At 38.3% G+C, this 25,698-nt stretch overlaps 3 protein-coding genes and 6 non-coding genes across 13 annotated transcripts in view; 2 read left to right on the forward strand and 7 right to left on the reverse strand.

The window, feature by feature from the left end:
• miga2 (mitoguardin 2) lies at positions 1–22,952 on the reverse strand. Of its 3 annotated transcripts, none has more exons than XM_023338135.1 (16): positions 22,707–22,952; positions 10,218–10,425; positions 9,638–9,848; positions 9,426–9,541; positions 9,193–9,313; positions 7,720–7,847; positions 7,382–7,499; positions 7,117–7,223; positions 6,729–6,841; positions 6,355–6,427; positions 5,120–5,206; positions 4,908–5,006; positions 4,692–4,826; positions 4,552–4,605; positions 4,337–4,453; positions 1–3,263 (listed from the first exon to the last, which is right to left on the reverse strand). In XM_023338135.1, exons 2-16 carry the CDS (start codon positions 10,311–10,313, stop codon positions 3,054–3,056), a joined length of 1,785 nt encoding a protein of 594 aa, XP_023193903.1. In that variant the 5' UTR covers positions 10,314–10,425; positions 22,707–22,952; the 3' UTR covers positions 1–3,053. The 3 variants fall into 3 exon arrangements, with proteins under 3 accessions (XP_023193903.1, XP_005798732.1, XP_023193904.1); XM_005798675.2 differs by lacking the exon at positions 22,707–22,952 and adding an exon at positions 11,730–11,802; XM_023338136.1 differs by lacking the exon at positions 22,707–22,952 and adding an exon at positions 11,730–11,766 and having other exon boundaries at positions 10,218–10,438.
• Positions 12,736–20,578, forward strand: LOC102226898 (alpha-N-acetylgalactosaminide alpha-2,6-sialyltransferase 3-like). The gene is made up of 4 exons (XM_005798722.3): positions 12,736–13,253; positions 14,043–14,452; positions 18,686–18,793; positions 19,709–20,578. The coding sequence occupies exons 1-4, from the start codon at positions 13,035–13,037 to the stop codon at positions 19,893–19,895; spliced, it is 924 nt and encodes a 307-aa protein (XP_005798779.2). The 5' UTR covers positions 12,736–13,034; the 3' UTR covers positions 19,896–20,578.
• trnai-uau lies at positions 14,808–14,901 on the reverse strand. The gene is made up of 2 exons: positions 14,864–14,901; positions 14,808–14,843 (listed from the first exon to the last, which is right to left on the reverse strand). It is a non-coding gene; the product is annotated as a tRNA-Ile (tRNA).
• Positions 15,115–15,208, reverse strand: trnai-uau. The gene is made up of 2 exons: positions 15,171–15,208; positions 15,115–15,150 (listed from the first exon to the last, which is right to left on the reverse strand). It is a non-coding gene; the product is annotated as a tRNA-Ile (tRNA).
• On the reverse strand, positions 15,577–15,670 carry trnai-uau. The gene is made up of 2 exons: positions 15,633–15,670; positions 15,577–15,612 (listed from the first exon to the last, which is right to left on the reverse strand). It is a non-coding gene; the product is annotated as a tRNA-Ile (tRNA).
• Positions 16,164–16,257, reverse strand: trnai-uau. Its single transcript has 2 exons — positions 16,220–16,257; positions 16,164–16,199 (listed from the first exon to the last, which is right to left on the reverse strand). It is a non-coding gene; the product is annotated as a tRNA-Ile (tRNA).
• trnai-uau lies at positions 16,671–16,764 on the reverse strand. Its single transcript has 2 exons — positions 16,727–16,764; positions 16,671–16,706 (listed from the first exon to the last, which is right to left on the reverse strand). It is a non-coding gene; the product is annotated as a tRNA-Ile (tRNA).
• trnai-uau lies at positions 18,151–18,244 on the reverse strand. Its single transcript has 2 exons — positions 18,207–18,244; positions 18,151–18,186 (listed from the first exon to the last, which is right to left on the reverse strand). It is a non-coding gene; the product is annotated as a tRNA-Ile (tRNA).
• The window catches only part of st6galnac6 (ST6 N-acetylgalactosaminide alpha-2,6-sialyltransferase 6), a 7,663-nt gene continuing 2,917 nt past the window's right edge, over positions 20,953–25,698 (forward strand). The window contains exons 1-5 of one of the 3 annotated variants that reach the window (XM_005798676.3): positions 20,953–21,059; positions 21,402–21,477; positions 23,662–23,856; positions 24,450–24,862; positions 24,961–25,068. In XM_005798676.3, the coding sequence (XP_005798733.1) occupies positions 21,454–21,477; positions 23,662–23,856; positions 24,450–24,862; positions 24,961–25,068 (740 nt within the window). In that variant the 5' untranslated portion in view covers positions 20,953–21,059; positions 21,402–21,453. Of the gene's footprint in view, positions 21,060–21,401; positions 21,478–22,323; positions 22,531–23,661; positions 23,857–24,449; positions 24,863–24,960; positions 25,069–25,698 lie in introns of those variants that run through there. The other 2 variants (XM_023338144.1, XM_023338143.1) reach the window with 2 other exon arrangements.

Raw genomic sequence — 25,698 nt, forward strand, 5'->3', positions numbered from 1 at the left:
TTTAATAACAAAAAATAAGATTTAATACGGAGGATGTAAATCAGTTTACAGACAGTGCAATACAATAGAAAAGACAAAAGGCATGAGTAGGACACCTGTAATGTAGCATACATTGGTAGGGGTTGGGGGCATAATTAACATTTTGGCCTTCTGAAACCCTCTTTAAAGTCTAAAATCATCTCAATATTACAGCCCATGCTTAAATTGTAGTAATTCATACAATGTTTTAGATTTTATCTAATTAGAACTTAAAATATCCAAGAAATCAGGTTGAGCTTTCGGTCTACATGTTCAATGCTACGCTGATGCATTTTAAAGAACTTAAAATGCTAACATGCAAAGGCAGTTCATTTGTCCAGAAAAAGGGAAGGGGGAAAAAACTCTCCGTAAAGCATACAGGTTATACATATTAAAGCATTTCATCTCAGATCATATCACACAAAGCAAAACTAAAATAATTTAAAGATGGGCACCTCAACAAAACCTTGTGATTGTACAAACTTTTTTTCATAATATAGTTTTTTCTTTTAAGATAATTTTGCTAGACTGTACAGCAGCTATATGCTCCATTTTATACATACAAGTCATGTGTTGCAATATATAATCTGACAATTTGTACAATGGAACTCTCACACAGATGTTTACAAAAAGAAATATTTTCTGCCTCATCTTCCTGCTAAAGTGCAAATCGCTTAATTAAAAACGCAAAGCTGCAAAGCAAATCGTTTACTGCAGAAATGCCTCGCCCATTTGCAGCTCTGGTTCAAGTCAGACTGCTGTCCAATAAAAGCAACAGTACAGACGATGCGCAGTCAGAACAGTTCAGGAGGATGAACAGTGTTACTCAGCTACGAATTTAGGAAGTGCATTAGAACAACTGCAGGGTTTGGATCATCATTCCCGCAAAACAGAAGTAATAACGTCAAAGAGCTATTGATCTGATAAATTACTGGAATAAAGTTGGAATGAGATGAAAACTTAACCGCTGCGCTTCCAGTGATTCAAATAAATATAGATAGTTCATGAATCATTTAATCAAGTCAGATTAATATCTGAACTACAATGTGCCTCCATCTTTACAGTAGTACCACTAGTATTAAAGGATTACACAAGAAAGGTCAATTTAGTTAGGCAGTTAGTTGCCCCAATTTGGGTTTCTGTGACCCAGAAAACTTCAGGGCTTCCATCAGTGCACTTAGGTAAGCTACAACTCCTTCTTTCACTTACTAGCCTTCATGACACCAGAATCATTCTACCAGTTGGCACCGTCTCAGGTTAATGTGTGCGTTGCAGTGATTTGAGGGTGTGTTTGCAGTAAGTATAATTTCCCAGAGGGTTTGAATTTGTAAGATGTACTTGACTAAACAAGTTAAGAGGGATGGTATAATTCCAGAAAAAAAAGAAGTTATCCACAATTGCAGAAAATCTAATTTAGGATTCCAAAAGTATACTTTTCAGTACTTGGTGCTATTGTTAAATATTTTAACACTTTAAACTTTGTCTCTTAACATATTCTAAAAGCTTGCATTTAGAAGATTAAAGATACTCTCAAGAATTGTACTGTTTGATACCAATTGAACACTGACAATGAAATTACAAAGTTCCACTGCAGGATTTCACAAAAACTTTTTTTAAAACGCATCCAAGAAAGTAACTAACTTTGAATTTGTTTTTATGTGGGGGCAATGACATTACAAGAGGCAGAAGAACTGAGTTGATCAATTCTTCTGAAACATTTCAAGTTGCACTGAATTGCATGGAGGGTTAACTTTGCACATTTGAGTCCAAGTTTGACTCCTGCGATCTGAGAGCTTCCACGTTTCATTGTAACCAAATTTTCCTGAAATCCATAAAAGCGTTCTCACATAAGGTTCAAACGTTTTGCTATAGCCGGATAGAGTGAAAGCATTTACCTTTGAAGAGGGAATTTAATTAAAAATACAATTACAGTTGGAACAAATAAATAGGTGTAAACAAAGGAACTTGGATCAGGTGCCTTGAGTAATGTTACTAGAGGCATTATGCATGGTAGCTCGTTTTTGAGAGGATAGATTTTATCTTAAATAAAAATCACAGAACAACAAAAATACCCGCCACGACACATTCTATTGATGACAAGCTATATCTAAAGTGAGTCTTACTGATTTTACAAAAAGCCCGGTTAGCAGCTTTAACACTGAACAGATTCTAAAAATTTATTTATGTTGACTGTACATTTGTAGAAAAATGTCTCACAAATCGTGTTATATGACAAATTTTTCGGATGCCAGTTTCAGTTTTTCTCTGATTTGAAACTTATGCTTTTATTTAGTTGTCATTTTCTGACAGTCCACCAAGGGAATAATCAATTCAAATTCAAACTAAAAGCCAAATTAGATCATGAAATACCAGTTTTAGATTATTTGTTCAAAACCCCATCTCAGATATGTCTCAGTGTTATTCAGCTCGATGGAACTCCTGGAATAAAGGATGATTTAGGGACAATTAAGGTGACGGCCATCTTGTCTCTTTCATTTCAAGAACTGTAAGCAGCAGCGATTTCATTAAGAAATAACCTTCAATTTTTCACATAAAATACAAAAGCACGTCCTCTCTTTGCTCGTCAGAGTGAAGGCAGGTGTTCAGCCCAAACCCACAGGTGATGAACACAGTTCTCAAAAGAATCTCATTTGGGTCACTAGAAGGCGAAGTCCTCTTGTGTTGGAAGTGTTTGTCAGCCGTGTTTTCACCAAGTATCTGAATCACCCCAGGCAGAGGTAGAGGCAGGAACAAGTCCTCACACGTCTGTGATAATTTGATTACAGTCGTCATTCTGGATACGCAGCAAAGCTGCAACACAAGGGACAAGAGGCATCCAGGACCCAGACGCTCTCCCTCATTAGCAGGAACAAGGAGACCTGGTGAAATAAATCCGATGACATGTAGTTGTGTTTAAGAGCACAGATGGAGGAAAGGATGAACAATTGACTGAATAATAATGGTTCTCAGCGTATAACAGAACAAGGGCTCGGTGCAAATATCAACACGGAGTTCAGACTCTTTGTCAAAGCGCTTCATGACACTTTGTTGGTCCCGTAGGAGCCCTCAGCGTCTCTGGGCATGGCTCCGTTGAGCTCCAACAGACTGTCGATTCCCAGATAGCCCAGTAGGATCTCACTTCTGCGGTGGGAAAGTTTCAGGATGTCCTCGGCCAAGCACTGCTCTGAGGTGAAGCGGACCTTATCGTGGTCGAACATATCTTTGAGGTACTGCACTATTTGTTGCTGCAGGTAAAAAGGAGAGAAGATGACAGACTTTTTATATCATAATAAGAAATGTACACATCAGATTTCTGTAGCTCCTGGTGAGCTGCGAGAAGACAACTCAGTTACTTCAAAGGAAATCAAACTGCACTTTTGTGAAGCGATTCGTCTGATGAAGAACCAAATTTACATGATTTAATGACATCTACTGGCAGAAAGGCAAACTGCAACCATCTGAATTACCTTGGGATTTTTGAAGTGAGGTTAGAAACAGTTAATATCCCAGCTGCAGTAAATAACTCTCGTCCAGAACTGGGTGAACTCTAAATGGAGGTGATAGTTATATGATTTTCCTCTGGTCTATTACAAGTTTGAATCAGTACTTAGTGCCTTGATTTCTTGTTTGTCGAGAGCCTAGAGTCAATGCAAAAGGAAAATAAACACTCCTAAACCTCTAGAGCTGTAACATGTGATCTGGTCTCAGCAGGTTTTAAAAATTATTGAAATTTCCTCAAGACCAGGAAAAACACAATGGATTCAACATTTATATTATTTATGGATATAAAGTCGTAGTGGAAGGTTTGTTGAAAACACAAAAACAAACATAGATAGATACAAAAACAGACTGCATACTGGAATAAATTGAGGGATTTTTTTTTTATTACAAATTGTGAGTATGAGGGAATTTGGTCTTGGACAGATATGATAGAGATCTGCAAGACTTTATGTGTAATGGTTTTCCATGTTCATTTAAAATGAGAACCCTCAGTATTAGAGGATAAGAAACCTTGAGCTTCAATGTCCAAGATGTTATTCTGTTTCTGAATTTAAGACACCAAGAAAGTCATCTACTTCAGTTTAGATATTAACTTTCTAAAAGGTGCAAAAACTTTAATAATATTGAACTATCACGTTAAGTGTTAAGTACTGACATTGAAAAGCTGTTTAAATGAAGGCAAGTTTATGTCTGATTTTCAGTTACTCATCATAAATCATAAATTTTAAATGTAAAACGTTTCAAATCCTTGAAAACAACATTTCGAAATTTCATTTTGAAATTTTTTCTGTCTTGTCTGTGTATGCTCTGCTCTCACCTTGAAAATTGTGCAAACCTCACTCAGGTGCTGCCTTGGTCCCAAAAACCCAAAAGCTAAAACTGGGCTCACGTGTTCTGATATGGCATAAAAGTGGGCGATAAACCCATCGGGAACCTACGGAGTGAAGTTAGGGCAAGTATTTAGAAATCTACATCAACAATAAAAAGAAAGCAGCAAAAAGATTTGGATCAGTCAGACCGGCTCAGGCTCACCATAAGAAGACGCCTTTTAGCTTTCAACACCGACCAGCAGGCGGTCGCCAGAGCCTGAGAGGAAGAAGAAATTAAGAGAAATTGTCAGGAAATGCATGGTGATGGTAAATGTGCTTCTGGATGGAAGCGTGGAAATTAACCGTTTCTTTAAAGCTGTCAGACAGCCAGCGGTTCCTCAGAACGGCTAACACAGAGGAGGGCGGGCTCTCCAGGTCCTCGAATGCATCCATCAGGATAAAGTCCAAAACAATGTCAAAAAAGTTCATACACACCACCTGCAGCGACCAAAGAACCCAACGGTATTTAGCTATTTCAAGTAGAACGTTTTAAATGATCGGAGTGACATGAGCACTCACCCCTCGACCCTCCAGCTCCATTTTTGTAATGGGCCACGTTTCTTCTCTCTGGGTGTAAAGCAGCATGTCTTCGTAGCTCTCCAGGAAGGCTTTGGGACTCTGGGTCACAATATAGATGTATAAGATATTTAGATCTCTTTAAAAAAAAAAAAAAAAAAAAGAAACAAAGCAGGTTAATTTATCCAAACCAAAGTTAATTTAATCACTTGTACCTTGTTAGACTTAACAATTAGCCCTGCAACCATCTGTTTCCCTGTCTCCATAAAAAACGTGCGGTGAGTTTCATCTAACAACAAGACCTGAACAAAAAAGAAAAACATGAAATATTACAGTTAGTAACTTAGTTAGACGCAAAACATAAATATTATCTACATTTTTATGTTGCTGAATTACAGTGGCTCACCAAAATATTCAGACCCGACGAAAATTTTCAGTATTTTGTCATGCTGAAATTAGACAAACTTCTAGATATTTTAGCTGGATTTTAAGTGATAAATGAGCAGGATGTGGTGCATACTTGAAGTAGGATTGCAATGCTTCATCAATATTACTTTTTGTCCTTTTTTATAAATTAGCGTCTAAAAAGTGTGCTGTGATGTTGAATTCAGTAATCGTCAATAGTATTGCTGCATTTACAGCTGCAAGCCTTGTAGGGCGAGTTTGTTCCAGCAAGTTTTCTTCAGGACTCACCTGCATTTATCTCGATCTGTGTTCCCATCAACCCAAATCACATTCCCTATCTGTGCTGATCCCTACAGAATGATCCCTTCTTCACTATAAGAATGTTAGTTTTCCTCCACCTATAGCATTGTGTTTGTTTTCCAAAAGGTCTCCCTCGACCAGAGCACCGGGTTTGCTCCTTGGTTTTCATGACCATGCAACTGGTTACACTGGATTTTATTTAGGTTTATCGGAGGAAAGGGGAACTGGTGTTCAGAGACATAATTTTTGTGGTTGTGATGTGACAGTGTAACCAAAATATATCAGTTTTTTAAAACAGAAATTGAAGCAGAAATTAATACAATTCTGCTGAATGGCTCAAGTTAAGCTGAGACCTAAAATGATTCTAAATGATAAAATGTTTCTTTAGCTACCAGTTTATTAACATCATCTAAAATGTTGAACATTCAGTCACTGATAGCATTTATCCCACCTTACAATGACATTTTAAATAAATAACACACTTCAAATACACACTTCGTCTCTCCAGCTGTACAATTGTCCACAAATAAGTAAGTGAAGACTCTTGGTTTCATCTATTTTTAGTAAATAGGACACTATGTGATCCTTTTGTCCTGGTAGCTTTAGTCAGGACTTGGCTCAAGGAAAGAAACCTGAGGAGGCTCCTGTCTGCAGGTGCACTAGCAGACAAGAAGAATGTAAAAAAAAAAAAAATAATAAAATAAAATAATAATAATAATAATAACTCCTGTTCACAGGAACACACCTGGAAAGCTTGTCTCACACAGTGAAGCTTGGAGAGGAAATCTTGGTCACTGTAGCATTCAAGTAATTCAGTCCTGGAAAAAAGACAGAGGAAGAGTGAATTTCAGACTGTTGTTTGGAGGAAAACAAGTTATATTTTCCTTTTTTTAACCACTTGAGGGGTTCGGATGGTGACAAAAAAACGAAACATTCAAACTCTCAGCTTATGAAGGAAGGTTTGGAGCTCTTTTAGTGGAAAGTCTAAAGTAATTTCATTTAACATTTACTGCAGAACAGGTGCATGTAACTGCACAGGACTAATTTGACATGATTTATTACAGAAATAGGGACCAAAAATAGCCTTACTTATACAAAATAAATAATCTACATGGTTACCTCAAGGTCCTATACTTCACTCTGCCTTCCTGCACCAGAGACAAGGCTTCTTCATACAGAGCTGCTGGCTTCATTGGTGGGTAGATCTCATCTAGAGTTATATTTTCAAACAGCTGCACAGAAAAATTTGTTTATAGAAATTATTTTTTTTGTTAATTACAAGGATGGAGAACATGACAGCATTTCTTGGCATGTTTTCTGGGATAGACAGCACTACATACTGTATATGTAACAAGAGCTTAAAAAAACTTTTTTTGTCAATTCTTTTTCCAATTACTCTTTATTTTTTTTATATAAAAACAGCAGGTTTGAGTGCAAGTTTCCATTTTGAGTGCACATGCTGACACACAGGCAAGACGACTTTCACTTGTTGAGGAGAGCAGCTCACCTCTGCAGCGGAGAAAAACGAGTCATCAGACGAAACAGAAGCCGCATCCTCATTTTGCAGCCGGTGGAAACTCTCTACGCGAGGCAAGATCAGAGTTCCTTCGCTCTCTGAAGACAGACAGAGAGCGAAGAACACAACAATATGGGTAATGAAGAATTAAAAACTGCAGTTAACTTCTCAGATCCCGATTTCATTGATGATGTCAAACGCAGTTATTTTAAAAAATTTTTATTTTTGAAAAGTACATCTTGAAGCTGGTCGTTACCAAAGTCGGCCAGCACGCTCTCCGCTGGGATGCTGCCGCCAAAATCCTCTTGCAGGTGGTACGCCCTGTGCAGGAGTGTCTCCAGCTTCTCGGCAAACAGTTTATTACGGTCTTCGTTCTGGAAGCAAGATGGAAAATAAGATGCTTTTTTTTTCATAGTATCATTAATAATCTAGAGATCTAGATGAGCTCAGTTTTATTTAATTCACGTTCCACACCAAATCTGGCAATGCTTCACTGAGGAAGGGAAAATAAAAAAACAAAACAACCCAGAAATATAACTAATTTAAAAAGAGCCACAAGAGTTTAAAACGTGGTTTTCTTGCGGCAATGGTTACCGTGAGAAAGTCTCCACATGCCGCCCCCTGCAGAGCAAGGCTGTTGTTACTGGAGGTTGAGTTGCCTTGGTGACGAATGTTTAAGGCTTGTTCCCACTTTCGCAGTGCTTCATCAAACAGCTCCATCCCTACAGAGCGAGAATCACAAAAATTTAACAAATCTGTTTTACAACAAAGCACGTTTAAGTTTTACCTGCTTCACAGATGCGATACACACATCTCAAGGACAAAACCCGGCACCGCCATGTACTTTCTTATCCCTGACGGATCAAATGGGAAGTGCTTCCAGTGGTAAACTGGGGTACCAGTGCAAACTGGTTATGAGCTAATTAATTACGTCTGCATTACTAATATCACTGTAACTCACAATCTCTGTCACGTGAACAGAGTTTGGCCTTAAGTTCTCAACAAACTGCAGTGGACTGGAGAGGAAATTAGTCACATCATGCTAAAAAAAAAAGATTCCCACTATTCACATTTTGATTTGAACGTGTTGGTTTATAAGAGCAGAAAGCCAACATGGTTCTGTCCGGTGAGTCTTTGAAACATGAGAGCTGAGGTGTTAATCAAAAGATGTAGGTGGAATTTCACTGCAGACAAAAAGTGCCTGGATCGTTCTGGGTTATCCTGTGGTCATTCGTTGGATTTTTACTTTTCATTTGAATGTCAGCAAAATAATTATTGAATAAAATCGCGCTGCTGTCGTTTTTTTATACCCTTTGTCCTTTTCGTTTTTAGTCTGCTTTGACTTTTAAGGCTGTTTTCCTGTATGTGTTCTGAAACTTTACAGTTTTTGTCCACAATTTTACCAATTCCCCATATAAATGTATGCATATTTCACTTGGAATGCATCTTCCCAAACATGTTTGATTCTTTCTACAGAATATCCCAAGTTTCTGAAGATGGTTTTGCAGGGAAGAGAAATAATATTTTAACAGTTTCACTTCTTATCATTTTGTTTTGTCTCTAGTCAAAAGCAAAACTAACAAGTTCAACACAGAACATCATGTATCCAGTCTCTGAAGACAGTTTTTCTTTGCTCAGACTAAGCAATGTTTAGGTGCTGAGACAGCACTTTTTTTTTCTGTGCTGCAAAGACAAAAACATCCAAGCACTGGTAATCATTTAGAGGGAAACATAAAAAATATAAACTGAAACATCAGCATAACATCAGCTCTTTACGCTCCTGCAGAGTGACAGAAAGGGCGTTATGTTTCTGTCACTGAAAACTCAAGCTTACTGTGGCAAGCTACAACATGGCAAAAGAAAATGATTGAGAAACGAGATGCAAACAGCAAAAAAAACCAAAACAAAATATCAAACTTCAACCCAGTGAATGCATCAACAAATTTCTTGAACCTTCTAGATAATTTTGTTTATATATTAGGAATATAACTTTTTATGACTCCAATCTATCAAAGAACAAAGCAGAGAATTACTTTCAAGGTTCATGAATATCACATGACAACGCACCCATCAAATAGAGGTTCTCTGCATTAGCATCCTCCACTGCTCCTGATTCTTCCACCACAGGCTCCGCCTCCCAGGGAGTCGGGGGGTTAATCGGCTGATTAGGAGAGTTTGGGACTCTAGTCTGTGCCAGAACAAACCACACAAAGACATAGACATCAAACACACAAGCGAAAAAATGGAAGAGAAAAAAAAGACATGCAAACGGTGGAAAAACCATGAAGTATAAAACTAACAGATGCCAAGCTGTGTGAGGAACTCGAGTGTTTACTGGGAGCCAGCGAGGAAATACCACTCATGGTGTCATTGCTCCGAGAGCTGGGGCTCATCACCTGGCGGCTGGTAATGGGGCCTGTCGCAAACAGGATGTGAAAGATGCTGAAAGGACGTTACCAAACAGCTGAAAGTTACAGTTACAAAACTCCCACTATTGGTTTTTGTTGCAAACCTCTCTTCAGTGATGAAGGTCTTCCTGTCTTCAGCAGAGCCTCGGGTATTCCCACGGTTTTCGGGCCCTCCTTCACGTGGTCTGCCTGTTTCCTTTTCCTGCCTCTTCTTTTCAGCTGGTGAGCGGTCAGGGCCAGCGCTACACTTCCGAGTGCTGTCGCAAACAGCACCTTTTTCAGGCTCGGGGAAAGCCTTAGCTGAGAAAAAATTGACTGAAAGCAGGAAGGATGGAGAGAAACGTCAGACTTCAGGAATTGTATTCATTGTCACAATTATAGAGGAAAAGGTTGAAAAATAAAAATCTTGGATTCAGCCCTTTTATTCTGACAGCCATAAATAGAATTAAACACCCAACTACCGGTAGTTGCCTTAGGAAATCATCTAATCAGTGAAGACAGTCCAACTGTACGTATGTAATCTCAGCATAAACACAGCTGTTTGGTGAAGGCCTCATGCTTTTGCTGGATTACATTACTGAACAAGCAGCATCTTAAAAGCTAATGCAAAAACGTGACAAAAAAAATCCAAGTGGTTTGAAAACATTTGTGAGTAAGTGTAACCATTATCATAAAAGGTGTTACCTGTCCAAATGTGGAGTAGAGAAAGACCGGTATCTCTGCCACAGTCATGGCCAAAGCCTGGGCGACAGACATCCCGTCTGGTTGTCTCAGTGACATTTCAAGAGTTCCTCACATCCACCAAATGTACGGTTTCCTTTCTGCTCTCAGACCAGCCAACACTCAGCTCGCTGATCACACTCTCTGCTGTCATCCACCCCTGGATCCGTACCTGACAACAGACACTACAACAGGTGAGACACAATTTGTGTTCAAATGGGCATTACAGCAGTGGTTTGAGACTTTCATAGACCGTAAAATACAGTTAATAAAATCTAGTGAGCGTTGAGAGATGCCACCTAACTAACTCAAAAAGAAAATGATAAAAGTTGCGCTTGATTCGACATATATAGGTGTAACGCCACTTGAGCTGAATGACATGTCAATTAGGGAATTGAGCCATTTGATGCCGGAGCGTTGGAGAATGGATGCATTAAAAAGTTCCAGGATAGCAGATCTTGAAGAATGGACTTGGACACTGCTGCTGGTATTGATCAACATGGCAAAAGCATTAGGGAACCAATTGATTTCCTATTTGGTCAAGAACAACACTTTAAGGCCACGGTAATTATTCTGAGTGATGTTGGCTGTAGAAACATAGGATAAAAGACAATGCTTATAAATCTTGTGCAGAGGATACCAACCACAACCAGCAAAGCCCACTCATGATGTAGAGACCTAGACTGATCTGTGACTTTAAGCAATATCTGTCGGTTTAGCACTACATATTGTGGATCCATCTATTTGTAGGAGGAGGATTTCTATTTTATTAGGACCTCCACATATTGATCCATTCTGATGCAATCTATTGCTAAATAATATTAAATACAGAGTACAAATGCATACACTTATAACTACATTTGTTTTAAGGTTTTTGCTTCATGGCAAACAACAAATGAGTTGATTCAATCTCAGGAAATCTCTGGATTAAAAAGCAGAGCAACTTGAGACGGAACCAGCTTCTTTCTCAGCTGTCAACACTGATAGTGCAGATAGCAGCGCCAGCCTGCACTTATTAATCTGGACCTACTTACAAAGTCTTCGTCTTCTGACAAAAGCTGCCGTTTTTAACCAAATAGCGAAAAGTGTGTACAAATCACAGAACGGTTCCGTATTCAGATGCTTAAAAATAAGATTCAAACTAAATTCAAAACACATAGATCAGAAACCGATACTGTAAATATCATCATGAATTTCTACATGAGATACACAACAAGACTAAGCTCTGGTTTAAAAAAAACCCTCCTGTTAAACCCAGGGTAAAATCAGTTGGGGACAGCTCTGAAATGTCCAGTATGCTAACATTAGCTAGCTCATTTAGCTGGCCTCGATCATCGGTCAGTTCCCCTCACAGCATCAGGGAATGACTCGGTTTATGGAGCGTTGAACCGACACCTCGCAGGTGTCAGCAGCAACCAAAGTACAGTAACACTGACCAACAACTAATAACATAATCCCTCTCCGACACCAACATACCGTGAGCATCCAAGACGTCAGAGAAGGGCATACCTAAGTCACCGTCCGTGAAGGCAGCGCAGCATTGTTTTAGGGCGGGACTCTGAAAATACACGGATGTTGACACGCTCCTCAGCCAATCGGAGGAGGATATTTGTGGGCGCAACTTTTCTTAGCGAATAGTATCAAGGAAGGGCGGGACACAGTCTACCGGAATCCAATCAACTTGCAGGTGTTATGTTGCAAGTCTATGATTCTTCCATCCCAACGCGAACAATGCAGAACATTATCACAGTTCCAATTTTCTTTCACTCTTCCGTACGCAACAGCATTTTTTAAACTTTATTGTCCTGACATTTGATAATGTTTTCTTGTGGGTTCTTTAACCCATACTTAAACACATGACATATCTATTGAAATGAAGTCAGTTGAATAGCGAAGTCAAAAATGTTTGTAAAAGTTATTAAAATATGTAAGATGCAAGGTATAAAATTATTTAAATAAAAACACATGTAACTTTTTATACTTACGATATGCACAGTTTAACAACACTGTTAAGTGACAGAGTAACTTGGTTTTTATATATTCTGAGTATTGACGTTTAAATTAAAGGTGAAAGACCTTCAACTCACCAGACTAGCTGCTGTTTCAGACTAGTATTTGAAAAACATTGGCACCTATTTATTCTATAATTTTACATTTTACACGCGGTCCTTGAAGGTAGCATAAAGCCACTGCCCGTTAGTCTACGGCCGAAATAAGCGCGTTTGTAACTTGTGCTTCCGATTTTGTTTAATCATATTTCAGAATAAAAGCATGTCTACTTCCCGAAACCGTAGCAGACGTCATTGGAGTGAGAATTTATGAATATGTGCGCAATTCTACATGGAGAAAAAAACTGTCGCTAAATATACAAATGAAAATAAATGCAGAATACCTCTACAAAATCGATTTGAAATTTTTAATGTGAAAAGAAATTCCGGTAGCATTGTTTTCATCTGAAATCATAGCGCTCTTACAAAAGAAGTTGGGCAGATCTTTATCAGGCCTACACAAGAAGAGAAACTATGAGAGGGTTATATATACAAAAGCAGCTAGATAAGAATAACAAATCTGTTCTCCGCCGGAGGATAAAATCAAAAGTTATGACTACTGGAAAATGAACCTAAATTCCACCTGCACGGGCTATAGGAAACTTCCTGATACAAAACCCCTCATCACCATGATTCGGAGATGTATTTCTCACTCCTTGGAGTTACACAAAGTCTGAGCTTTCTGGATGGAGAATGTGTTACGGCTACGGAATAATTACTCTGCTGTTGCGACATGTGCACAGAAGGACGTAGGGGAGCAGCTTTCAGACATAAGCTGCTGCTCCACAATATGCGGCCGAAGCAGATGCTTCGTCTGTGGTTCTCCATGCTCATCCTGACCCTTCTACTGCTGTTCTGGTTTGGAGTGCTGATCACACGGGACAGTCCTCCTGCTACACAAAACTCATCACTCAGGGGCTACAGAAGGATTAGCCCGCACAGAAAGACTAAGGTGAGGCGGGTGATGATCCAGGACAAGAAGGCCCACATAAAACTCTCATTCATTAGCTAAATAATCCAATTTTCTCTACTTTCTATATATAATGTCTGTGAAAAAAATATGCTTTGATGCTATGTGCAATTTTGGTTCATTTTTTAAAGGTTCACTTTTTAATCCGTATACTCAAGTCACTAGTCTTAAAAGTTGAAGTACATGGTCAGTACTTATATATATATATATATACAGTACAGACCAAAAGTTTGGACACACCTTTCTAATTCAATGGGTTTTCTTTATTTTCATGACTATTTATAAGGCAAGAAATCCCTCCTTATTAACCTGACAGGGCACACCTAAGAAGTGAAAACCATTTCAGGTGACGACCTCTTGAAGCTCATCAAGAAAATGCAGAGTGTGTGCAAAGCAGTAATCACAGCAAAAGGTTGCTACTTTGAAGAAACTAGAATATAAGGGGTATTTTCAGTTGTTTTGCACTTTTTTGTTTAGTGCATATTTCCACATGTGTTATTCATAGTTTTGATGCCTTCAGTGTGAATCTACAATGTCAATAGTCATGAAAATAAAGGAAACTCATTGAATTAAAAGGTGTGTCCAAACCTTTGGTCTGTACTGTATATATATATATATATATATATATATATATATATATATATATATATATATATATATATATATATATATATATATAAATCTATTGTCTTATGTAGATTTGATCAATTGATTCTGGCTGAGGTGTAACAATGTCTCTGAGCCTAAATCTGTCTTATCTTCTCTTTACAGTTTCTGGATGTTCACTGTAGCCACTGTGCCGTGGTCTCCAGCTCCGGTCAGATGCTTGGCGCCGGTGCTGGAGATGAAATTGACCGATCGGGATGTGTGATCCGCATGAACAATGCCCCCACCAGAGGGTACGAGAAAGATGTCGGGACCCGCACCACATTTCGGGTTGTGTCTCACACCAGTGTTCCTTTACTGGTAGAAAACAAGCAGTATTATTTCAAGCAGTCCGCCGATACGACCTATGTGTTTTGGGGCCCCAAAAGGAACATGAGGCAAGACGGAGAAGGAATTATTTTCAATGTCCTGCTGAAGCTGGCTGTTAAGTATCCGAAATTGAACATGTATGTCATGACCCAAGACAAGATTGAGTACTGTGACAGCGTGTTTCAGAATGAAACTGGAAAAAACAGGTGGGTTTAGTTTCTCAGCTGAGTAAGCAACAAATGTTAAAATTATGAAAATGAAAAAAAAATGTTAAGGTTTACAAACCACATATATCACAATTCCTAAAACACTTTTTCATAGATTTAAGTAGCAAAACGGGGGTTTTAATAAACTGAAAATTCTAAGTACCGCACACTAACCAACAACCACTGGAGACTATGACAAAAGTTCAGATATCTAACACATATCTGTTTACGTGACAAGAAGTTTCTCATCTCATTCACCAGCTAACTAGACATAGTTATGAGTTACTTCTGTGCCTAACATTACTGTTCAGCTTTCAAAAAATGATTATTAATATTTCTCCTTTTGAAAAACATCTGCTCCAGGTGAGGCTCGAACTCACAACCTCAGCATCGCTTTCCAGTTTACTGTCTTATAAGTACCGCACGCTAACCGATTGCGCCACTGGAGCCTGTACAAAGTCATCAGATATCTAAGAGATATCTGTTTATCTGACAAGACGATCCTTATTCTATTCGACATTTTTTATCATCAGGACTTCACAACTGTTGTCATTATAGACACAGCTCAGCCATTTGGCATAGAGCCAACATGATAAAGTGACTATATCTGTTTATAATGTCACTTTACATACACTTCACAATTATAATTTTTATAAAACATATGCTCCAGGTGAGGCTTGAACTCACAACCTCAGCATCACTTAGCAGGTTACTGTCTTATAAGTACTGCGCGCTGACCAATTGCGCCACTGGAGCTTGTCAAAGTAGTTCACATATCTAAAAGATATCTGTTCATGTGACAAGGCATTCCTTATTCCATTCATCATTTTTTGTCATCAGAACTTCACAACTATTGCCAGTATGGACACAGCTCAGCAATGTGCCAAAGAGCCAACAATTTGCCAACAGAAATTCCCTTACAAGCTCCTAGGGTTTCCTAGTCATCTTGCTCTGGAAGGCACACCAGTAAATTAGGTTTTCCTTCATTTAGAAGTCTAAATCACTCTTGGTCTGACCTCTCCTGTGAGACCAGTCTACAATAGAAGACTATCATTTGTCAGATTTCTGCATCACTTTATGATGAATGATTAAATAATTTTGTTTTGAAAAAAAAAAAAAACATCTGCTCCAGGTGAGGCTTGAACTCACAACCTCAGCATTGCTTTTCAGTCTACTGTCTTATAAGTACTGCGCGCTGACCGATTGCGCCACTGGAGCCTGAAAGCATAGAGCAAATATATAAAATTTCCCTCTTTGACTTGCTATTGCCATGGACAAATCTAGAATAAAACAAAGAGAATTGATAATAAGATCTATAATTTTCTTTAATTCAGGTTGAACCCTAACAAATTCTGTCTATGCTAAACATTAGCATTTAGCTTTGGATGAATTATTAGTAATTTTTCATACAGTTTTTTCTCCTTTTGAAAAAGATATGCTCCAGGTAAGGCTTGAACTCACAACCTCAGCAGGTTACTGTCTTATAAGTACCACCTACAGACCAGCTGTACCACTGGAGCCTGTACAAAGTGTTCAGATATCTAAATTGTATCTGTTTATCTGACAAGACGTTTCTTATCCCATTCGCCATTTATTATCATCAGGACTTCACAACTACCGTCATTACGGACACTGCTCAGCCATTTGGCAAAGAGCCAACATAATGAAGTGACTATATCATCACTTTACAATTATAATTTTGTTAAACGTTTGCTCCAGGTGAGGCTTGAACTCACAACCTCAGCATCACTTAGCAGGTTACTGTCTTATAAGTACTGCGCGCTGACCAATTGCGCCACTGGAGCTTGTCAAAGTAGTTCACATATCTAAAAGATATCTGTTCATGTGACAAGGCATTCCTTATTCCATTCATCATTTTTTGTCATCAGAACTTCACAACTATTGCCAGTATGGACACAGCTCAGCAATGTGCCAAAGAGCCAACAATTTGCCAACAGAAATTCCCTTACAAGCTCCTAGGGTTTCCTAGTCATCTTGCTCTGGAAGGCACACCAGTAAATTAGGTTTTCCTTCATTTAGAAGTCTAAATCACTCTTGGTCTGACCTCTCCTGTGAGACCAGTCTACAATAGAAGACTATCATTTGTCAGATTCCTGCATCACTTTGTGATGATAATGTGTGACTTAGTTCTATGGTCAACATTATCTTTCAGAGCTTGATGAATGATTAAATAATTTCTGTTTTGAAAAAAAACATCTGCTCCAGGTGAGGTTTGAACTCACAACCTCAGCATTGCTTTTCAGTCTACTGTCTTATAAGTACTGCGCGCTGACCGATTGCGCCACTGGAGCCTGGAAGCATGGAGCAAATATATAAAATTTGCCTCTTTGACTGGCTATTGCCATGGACAAATCTAGAATAAAACAAAGAGAATTGATAATAAGATCTATAATTTTCTTTACTTCAGGTTGAAATCTAAATTTTTTTGTCAACTCCAGGGACAACAACCAGCTGCTTCCGTGAGCACTTGAGCTAACAATGTGATCACTGATTATAATTACAAAGCAGCATACCAATCTCTACAATGATTTAGAAAAGTCTAGATCACTTCATCATGATCATGTGTGCATGCAAATTTCAGATAACCAGATGTACTGCCAAATTATTTTTATGCTAAACTTTAGCGTTTAGCTGTGGATGAATTAATAATAATTTTTGATAAATGTTTTTAAACATCTGCTCTAGGTGAGGATTGAACTCACAACCTCCGCATCACTTTACTGGTTGCAGTCTTACAAGTACTGTGCGCTGACAAATTGCATCACTGGAGTCTGTGAAAAATGGTTCAGGTATCTGGAACACCAGTAAATTAGGCTTTCCTATTTCCATGGACAAATCAAGAATCAAACAAAGAAAATGGACAATGAGATTTATAATTTTCTTTACTTCAGGGATGCCACCACTCTTTAGAAACCTTTGTTATGAATAAGCTGCTTCTGTGAGCACTTGAGCTAACAATGTGATCACTGTACAGCAGCACACTTATCTCTACAATGCCAGAAAAGTCTGCATCACTTTATGATGATAATCTGTGTGAATTTCAGCTAACAAGACCTAATGACATGTTACTTCTATGCTCCACATTACCCTTCAGATTTTGATGAATGGTTAATAATTTTTCATACAATTTTTTTTATCCTTTTGAAAAGCATTTGCTGCCAAAGAGCCAATATGATAACTTGACTGTTTTCTGACAAAAAATACTCCAGGTGAGACGTGAACTCACAACCTCGGCACCAGTTAGCAGGTTACTGTCTTACAAGTACAGCACACTGACCAATTGTACCACTGGAGCCTGTGAATTTTTTTAGGGTCTAAAAGATATCTGTTTATGTGACAAGGCATTCCTCATCCCATTCACCAGTTTTTTTTTACTTCCCATCTATTGCCGTTAGGGACACAGCTCAGCAATGAGTCAAAAAGCCAAAAACAGCAAAGTCCTAAAGGGTTTCCTAGTCATCTTGCTCTGGAAGACACACCAGTAAATTAGGTTTTTCTTCATTTAGATCTGTGAATCATTCTTGGTCTGACCTCTTCTGTGAGACCAGTCTGCAATAGAAATCCATCATTTGTCAAATTCCTAGCAAACCTATAGTTCCAAGGATATTAGGGATACTCTATCACCCGGTGCTAACTTTACTCAGGATATAGATGTTTTTCTCCTTTTCAAAAACAACTACTCCAGGTGAGGTTTGAACTCACAACCTCGGCATTGCTCTGCAGGCCACTGTCTTATAAGTACCGCGCGCTGACCGATTGCGCCACTGGAGCCTGTGAAGAGGATTTAAATCTCGACTACATCTCTGTTTATATGTGATGAGAAAGTTATCCCATTCAATGGGTTCTTTCATTCAAGCTTCAAAGCTGTTGGCATTATGGACACAGCTCAGCCAAGAATTCACCAACAAAGGTTCACTGGAAACTTCAGTGATCACACTAATGTCTAGCTGACATTGCTATTGCAATTTAAATACTATTCCAAAGCAAAATATCTGCCGGGCAGTAAATAATAGGATTTTTCATTTAGGGGCTATTTTTTTGTAACCACCCACAAGTTATTCAGGTGAAAGTTTAGGATAATCTTAAATCAACTAAAGTTAAAAATTGTGTATTTGTATTTGTAGAACTCAAATGTGTCACAAGCTGTTATTGTTATTGATACTGTATTCAGTCAGTATACAAACTCTCAATGGCTTTATTTTTTTTGTTTAGAATGAAAACTGGAGCATTTCTCAGCACTGGATTTTTCACAATGATCCTGGCTATGGATATGTGTGACAGGATCAGTGTCTATGGAATGATTGATGATAACTACTGTAGGTAAGTTTGTGATATTTTTAGGTAGGCTCTATCAATTTCATGTTCAGCATCCTCCAAAAATGATTGGCCTGTTTAAAATGTATACAAGAGCCTTAAAAATGGTTGTTATGGAGACTACTGCTAACCTCTGTTCATTATGCTACCCCTACCCTTAGCCCTATCCTGTGTTACCTGCGCTAAGTTGTAGATATTAAGACTCCTTTCTGAGCAATGGGAGCCAACAGTGAAGCTGATTATTATTAATTTTCTTCCATCCAAATAACGCTGTATGACTAAATAACTATTGATGTTCTATTGATGTTGGTATTTTCTGTGCTTAAAATGGAATAAAAATGCTAAATGTAACAAATAATTTTTTTAAACATTTCATACTTTTAGAGTATTTCTAATATATTGGAAAGATACAAAAGATATGCTATTCTACGCAGTCGTTTAAAATAGCAAGCATAATACTCAATAGTTATATTTTGAGGATTTTTTTTAACCATCAACATGCATCAAAATAGCCATTACTGTGGTTCTGTTCTTGTATTGTAAGTGAGTAACACCATAATTCTCTTTTGACTTTTTTCTTGACATGGCGAGAACTAAAAATTCTATTTTGAAGAGTGACTAAGAAAAATTGTTCAATACACCATATCATATTTCTATGATTCATAACATTATGTTTCCCTGGGATACAAACAAGAAATTTGTATCCCAGAAAAACATAACATTATGAATACTTAAAAAAATCTCGACACGCTGTTTAAGTATGATAAAAGTAATGTTTAGGTGGAACCATTGATTTTCTTAATTGTGTTCAATTACTTAATGTGTTCAATCTGAAGGTTGGATTTTTATGTTTTTCAGCCCTATATCATGTTTCTACAGTAAATTCTGACCTAAATGTTGAGTTTTTTCTCATCCTCACAGCCGAGCCAATCACAGCGATGTTCCTTACCATTACTATGAGCAAAAGAGGATCAGTGAGTGCAGGATGTATACATACCACGAGTTCACACAGCGTGGAGGACACCGCTTCATCACTGAGAAGGCCATCTATGCCAAATGGGCAACACAGCACAATATACAGTTCAAACATCCTGCATGGAAACTCTGAGAAATGGCAGAGTTGTTGAGATGTATGAATATCTCAGATGTTGAAGTTACTAGACTTTTATTTTGTTGTTCTTGTTTTAACATTTTGGGTATGTGTGTGTGAGGAAAAGCACACTTAGCTACAAATGACTACACTTAGCTGGGCAAAGTGTAGCCATGTTTACCCATATATTTGTACGGATGACAGTAATTTATAAAACATTCATTAGTTCTCTTCACGTGCCTTAATTTTACAGGACTCTGCAGTAATCCATAATGATTTAATGTAACTAATCAAATGTTCCTCTCAGAACTAGGATCAGCAAACTTAAAATCATGACGGTTATCTATCAGATTCAGTTCAGAATTCAAAGGTATATGAAAACTGTACTGTTATTTTTCTTCTAAAATTTACTTTTAGAAGGATTACTTTATGCATTATGCTGCCTGGTTAAATGAGTAAATCTTGTATCGCTACCCTCTCAGGTACATATTGTTTATTTTGTGATCAATTCCAAAGACTGTTCTAATATTTTTATTGGAAGCATTTTACTTAAAGATACACTAGGAATGTGAATTATTTGAATGATAGTGTCTTATTTATTGTGTCTTAACTGTGTATCTGCTGCAAAGCAAAAACTTGAAAACTTGCTGCCACTGCTGGAGAGGTATGTTTCATCTTAAATAAATCTCATGTCAAACACACCCAGCTTGTGTTGAGTTTTAATGATGTACGGATGCTGAAAAAATAGCGACTTTAGCCCCACACTTTCACACTGCCTCCACTAAAATCTGTTTTGGACAAATTAATTTTCCTTGCAAATGTGGCACCATTTATGGGCAGTAAACAGCATGGCATAAGAAGAGGAACTGTTCCAGCATACGAAAATGAGATAAAATCCAATATCACTTTATTGCTGAGCATGAAACTAGGTTCTGCCCCTTTTCTGCCTTGCACACTTTGGTGCTTCGATTCAGCAAATGACCAAGTAAAGCAAATTAACAATTTTCATACTTTTCAAATAATATTTTAAGAAAATGCTCTACTTCAGATTAAAGCGGGTAAGTTTGTTGCTTTCGCCGCGTGCTGCAGTGAGGAAACCGGCCATGACGTCAGCACGTGGCGCAGGAAAATGGGGTCCAAGAAGGAGGAGGGAGACATCAAACGGTATGCCGCTATGACAAGGTAAGTCCGGTTTAACGCTAGAGCATGTTAATAGCATTACACACTCGTGGGGAGATAGTGGTCATCCAAGCTCCACTGACGGGCCGTGCATTTTGGAAAACGAACAGTTAAAGAAACCTTTTTAAGAGCAGACGACGAGCGGCTGCGCAAGATGGTGTTTCACTGTCTAAATGTTTACCTTGTATGTCCGGTCCGTTAGTCCTGAGCAATGTTAAAAGACACCAAGCGGTTCACAATTAAGAGTGGTGTGATACAGCTGTTAGTCCAAACAGATGACCCACTTTTACACGAAACGCGCTGCAATTCAATGTGATTTGATGGACGTGTGTCTGTTGCTGGCAGGTATGATGACAGACCGTGACGGGGGGCCGCGTTTCAGTGCTGATCGGAAAACATGGGGCTCAGGATCAGTGCCAAGGTAACTAGCTGAGGGTGTGGCACCTAACACCTCCATCTCGACATTATCGCCAGGACTTGGGAGACGGAAATATTCTGCAACAGTCTGTAAATGTCATATACAGATTTGAGGCTGGGGAATTGTAGGACTGTCTTTATAAATGGTGCTTAATGAGCTGAGGTCCCCTATGCTTTACATGCTTTGTGAAAAATAACCCAGAGGTTTTCAAGTTGAGCTGAGTATCAAGCGGTTTCTTAACACTGCATTCAATAGTTATTGAATTAAAAGGCCGAAGGTTTTCAATTAGGGTAAAGCTATCGGATTCATTAGTCTTGGGGTGAATTTCACATTGTCACACAAACACTTATTAGTATTTAGTATATTTATTATTTAGTATGCCAAACAGTGTGGGGGCACATGTAGTTAAACAAGAAACTTGTCATAATTTCCTGTGAAAGTAAACAAAGTGGCTTTTGGCATAGTCTGTCAGCTTTGCAGTAACATGTCATGGGCACTATTTTATTCTGCTTTATCCTTCCAAAAAATGTCTATGTGCACATTCCATTAAGATGAATTGTCAAGTACTAACAATATTTTCTGGAGAGCCTCTGCTCAACCCAATCTTATTTAGCCCCACCCTTAATGCACCATTACCACAGACTCAGTTTTAGCTTTGTTTCTGTCCCCAAAGGACGACCAATTTTACAGTAATTTTAAAAGGAAAAGTTATTTTAAAAAAAGACATATACTTGAAGGCGTAAAATGGAGGGACCATAAAGTGTGTGGAAATGTCTGAAGCAGTCGCTGCAAGGAAGGGAACATGCAGACAGCATGTAGTCATCTCCAGTGACTCCAAACATCAATATAAACCGATCAGATATGACTCCTCCCCCAACCCTGTCCTAAGTCAAACAGGGAAATGGCTGAAAATAGAGAAGAATGCCAGAGTCAGACCGAAGAAACTGGAACTCAGAGTTTAATGGAAAAGAGCTTCCATCACTCCGGTCAACTCTAATGAGAAGAATTTGGAATAACTCCCTTTACATGGCAATCACAATGAGAAAACTTTTTCGGGTAAGCCATAGATGTACTTTTTGAGCTCAATCAGTCAGTCAGAATACGACATTTAGTCATTTTATATTTTCGAATGTGACTGGAAACCAACCAACCAACCAAATGGACGAATTTAAAAGCAAACATAAACAGATTCCTACTAGGTAAACTAGTTAAACTGTTGCTGTCCTCCTTACCGTTTGGTTGAAAGCAATCCATGAAATTACATGTCGAAAAAAATGGTTCAACTTGCAAGAGCCAGCAATAAAGCAATAAACCGTCTGTTTATTGCTGGCTGATCACGTTCCTTAATGCGCTTCTTTGGATTTTTACATGCGAGTTAAAATATTGCAAAAAAATTGTTTGCTTAAAAGATGTCAAATACCTGTTGGCTGTTATGTTTAAATTACTATAAAACTATATTTTGGAGTGTCGATGCACTGAAAGCCTACACCTGACCCGACTGGTACAGACCAGCATGCTAAAGGTCACAGAGAGTGTTTAAAGTACGAGAGAAACCAGATAAAGTTTTAGATAGTAACCAGGGCTACACAGTCTTAAAAAACCCAAATATTCCTGTTTCTGAACCACTTATAAGATTGTGCAGTCATGGCTACAACCTAAGCCTTTACGTGCTTCTTTTATTAGAAACCGGTATGTGATCCTGCCTCTAAAACAAGTTACAATATTTTCAGAAAGGAAGGCATTTATAAAACCTTTTCTAAAATAGCATATCAGGAAGTGGGGGGGGAATAGAAGATAAAAATCCCTTTTTGAGTTTGACAACCAAACATGTTTGAAGCTGGTATCCAAATTTACCATCTGTTGCTTTTGGATATTTGCATAAAATGAATCCAAAGACAATTTACCCAATGTATAACAGAAATAATTATGTGCAAAACACGTAGGAGACCCACCAAAAAAAATGCAAAGAAAGGCACTTTGGTCAGATGATGGCAAAACTGAATTTTGACCTACATTTTAAAACACGATGTGTATAAGAAAACTTTTTCTTTTCTTCTTTTCCACCAGTGAGCCACCAGTTTCAGATTTTTGTGACAAAATGTGAAAATGTACACAGTGAATTGAAAAAGGAGAGAACAGTACGTTTGCTGCCTTGTATTTATCATTTCACTGTTATTTACACTGCAGGGTCAACAGAGCCACAGGATGGTGATCTTCTTTGCCGTCTTCATCCTGACCACACTCCTCATCCTCTATGGCTCCAACAACAGCAATGATGGCATCTACATCCCCTTTCATGTGGCCATCAGTCACGCCGTCAAGACTGCAGACCTCAGGAAGTTAGCCGGTAGAGATGGCTACATGCCAGTTTTTGGTAACAAGGTAAGATGCTCAACAGGTTATCACCTGGGATTTTAGGAGATTTTGTGGAATGCGACAAAGGTTTAGTTTGAGGTAAAACAGGGTTAGGGGGTAAAATGATACTGAAACTGGCCATAAGTTTCTAGATAGTATTTGTTTTCAATAGTTGAACCAATTGAGAACTGAGAGTAGTGAAAAACCACACATCTTGCATATGTTTGCCAAAAGCAGGTGATACACTTATATCGGGGTGCGTACGGATGCTTGAAATCCATCAAAATGTTTGAATTTTAAATGGGTCTTTTCAAGGCTCGGAAACTGCTTGATTTCTATACAAAGTCCTTCAAATTGCTCTGTTCAAACGGCACAGTTTTGTACTAAAGTCCAACCTAACGTTTAATTAAAAGCCTAAATTTGAAAAGTGTTTTTTTACAGTTGAAACTTGCCTTGAAAATGCTTGAATTTTACTGTGAGAAATGTGTACAGATCCTGTTAAATAAATTGTTCTCACCCATTTAACGCAGCCCGCAAAAATCAATTCAATTCACCACTGTTGTTGAGGCTTAGATAATTCTGTTAAATTTGCTGTAAAAGTTTTACGTCGTCTCTTTCAGAGTATGAACCTGCACTGTCGCAACTGCGCACTTGTGACGAGCTCCAGCCACGTCCTCGGTAGCCGGGCGGGGGACGAGATCGACCGGACGGAGTGCGTGATCCGCATGAACGACGCCCCCACATCAGGTTACGAGACGGACGTCGGCAACCGCACCACCCTCAGGGTCGTGGCCCACTCCAGCGTCTTCAGGGTGATGCGGCGGCCCAACGAGTATCTGCGGCGCACGGACAGCAACTCCACAATCATCTTTTGGGGACCTCCGAATAAGATCTGGAAGGACGCTAAGGGAACTTTGTTCAGATTGATCCAGAGGATCGGGATGACCTATAGCAACCTGTCGTTCTTCAGCATTTCACCAAACAAAATGCGAAAGTTTGATAATCTGTTCAGCAGAGAGACCGGACGGGACAGGTAAGCCTGGTTTGGACGTTGATCACATCTTATGTTTACAGCCTCTCGTTAAGGAACTGTCGTACTTACTGACTGTTTTTGTTTTTCTTCCTGCAAAGACAAAAGTCCCACTCTTGGTTGAGCACTGGCTGGTTCACAATGGTCATAGCCATTGAGATATGTGATAATATTAAAGTATATGGGATGGTTCCACCAAATTACTGCGGGTGAGTATAAAGAGAAGACTTATTACGTATAAACTTTTCATAACAAAAGATTCACCAGGCAGAGATTCATCTAGCTGATTTCTGATCAGGGCTTTTGTAAAGGTTCTAATGCAAAGTTTAGCTAATTTCTTTAAGAACACAAATTGCTAAAATGGTTTTTCTATTTTCTGCATAAAGTCTCAACAGTCTATAGTGTTTTTTTTTCTTAAAGCTAGTTTAAGACTACAAAGCAGTATTTCTCTACATGAACGGTAATATACAAATTTAGTAAGATCATGTTACAAACAACAAAGATTAAAACTTCATTTTTTTGAAAATAAAGACTATTGCTCATTGATATTACTGCACACCTCATAATGGGGAAGAATATATAATTCAAAATAAATTATTATATCCTGTTGCTAGATCATTGTATCATTCATTCATTTGAAGTATACAGATTCTGTTTGTCATATTCAATCATTAATTTATATTAAAAGCAGACGTGATAACACACTCTGTGAGAGGGAGCAGTCGGCATTACACAGATCAACAGATGAAAACAGGCAAAATGGTCCCAGAGGTGATAATATAGCATCTTATATTAGTTTAAATATTAATTTAGTTTTAAATCCTGTTTTTTTTAATAAT

Source organism: Xiphophorus maculatus, chromosome 8 (genome assembly GCF_002775205.1).
Source record: "Xiphophorus maculatus strain JP 163 A chromosome 8, X_maculatus-5.0-male, whole genome shotgun sequence".
NCBI classification, from domain to species: domain Eukaryota; kingdom Metazoa; phylum Chordata; class Actinopteri; order Cyprinodontiformes; family Poeciliidae; genus Xiphophorus; species Xiphophorus maculatus.

Bases quoted from the DNA above. Each gene is read 5' to 3' on its own strand.
- miga2 (XM_023338135.1), bottom strand. From the start codon at position 10,313: ATGTCACTGAGACAACCAGACGGGATGTCTGTCGCCCAGGCTTTGGCC. The intron at 7,224-7,381 runs GTAACGACCAGC...GTCTGTCTTCAG, and splicing joins GAGCGTGCTGGCCGACTTTG to AGAGCGAAGGAACTCTGATC. The intron at 4,606-4,691 runs GTTAATTTCCAC...TCTTCCTCTCAG, and splicing joins CTGACAGCTTTAAAGAAACG to GCTCTGGCGACCGCCTGCTG.
- LOC102226898 (XM_005798722.3), top strand. From the start codon at position 13,035: ATGTGCACAGAAGGACGTAGGGGAGCAGCTTTCAGACATAAGCTGCTG. The intron at 14,453-18,685 runs GTGGGTTTAGTT...TTTTTTGTTTAG, and splicing joins AATGAAACTGGAAAAAACAG to AATGAAAACTGGAGCATTTC. The intron at 18,794-19,708 runs GTAAGTTTGTGA...TCATCCTCACAG, and splicing joins ATTGATGATAACTACTGTAG to CCGAGCCAATCACAGCGATG.